Below are 499 nucleotides of genomic sequence, written 5' to 3'. Positions count from 1 at the left end.
CTCCCACGACACGGGGAGTTTAGATCTGTGAGGGATGTGTTGGAGTTTAACTGAGACAAGAAGAAGAATAAAAGCCTCGACATTTATTTTAGAAAATGTTAGTGAAGCTACAACATCTGGGTTCTGCTCCAGATGTCAGAAAACTCAGTTTAAAATCACACAAGATCCAGCTTTGGAACATGTACGTATGAATTCCTAAACGAATTCCCTGTGATGTCAGCTGATGTCATGGGACGTGGTGGAGGATTGTGGGTTAGTTCTTCATCACTACACCTGTCGTACAAACACTGAGCCATCTGCAGGCTCCTTCCCTCATCCACTCATCTGCCGTACCTCGCTGCTTTCATGTCGGACCAGCAGGGCGGCGCTCAGACAGCGTGGCGTGCTCTCTGCAGCTCGACTCCACCCCCGCAGGTGCAGCGCCTCGTACTGCAGCAACACCACCGCCATCTTGTTGTAGCTCCGGATCACTTTAGTCAGCTCCGGGCCCTGTCAGAGA

General features: G+C 50.7%; 1 protein-coding gene across 1 annotated transcript in view; it reads right to left on the bottom strand.

Moving 5' to 3' along the window:
* Positions 1 to 499, bottom strand: part of dnah5l (dynein, axonemal, heavy chain 5 like) — a 137,348-nt gene that overhangs the window by 41,944 nt on the left and 94,905 nt on the right. The window contains 1 exon segment of the mRNA XM_087170332.1: positions 321 to 489. Within this exon segment, the coding sequence (XP_087026458.1) occupies positions 321 to 489 (169 nt within the window).

This window comes from Seriola lalandi, unplaced genomic scaffold, assembly GCF_002814215.2.
Source record: "Seriola lalandi dorsalis isolate HSWRI2012SDOR001 ecotype SW California unplaced genomic scaffold, Sedor1 jcf7180002054945, whole genome shotgun sequence".
NCBI lineage: Eukaryota > Metazoa > Chordata > Actinopteri > Carangiformes > Carangidae > Seriola > Seriola lalandi.
The sequence above is the reverse complement of the archived record's forward strand: the minus strand, read 5'-3'. Positions and strand labels throughout refer to the sequence as shown.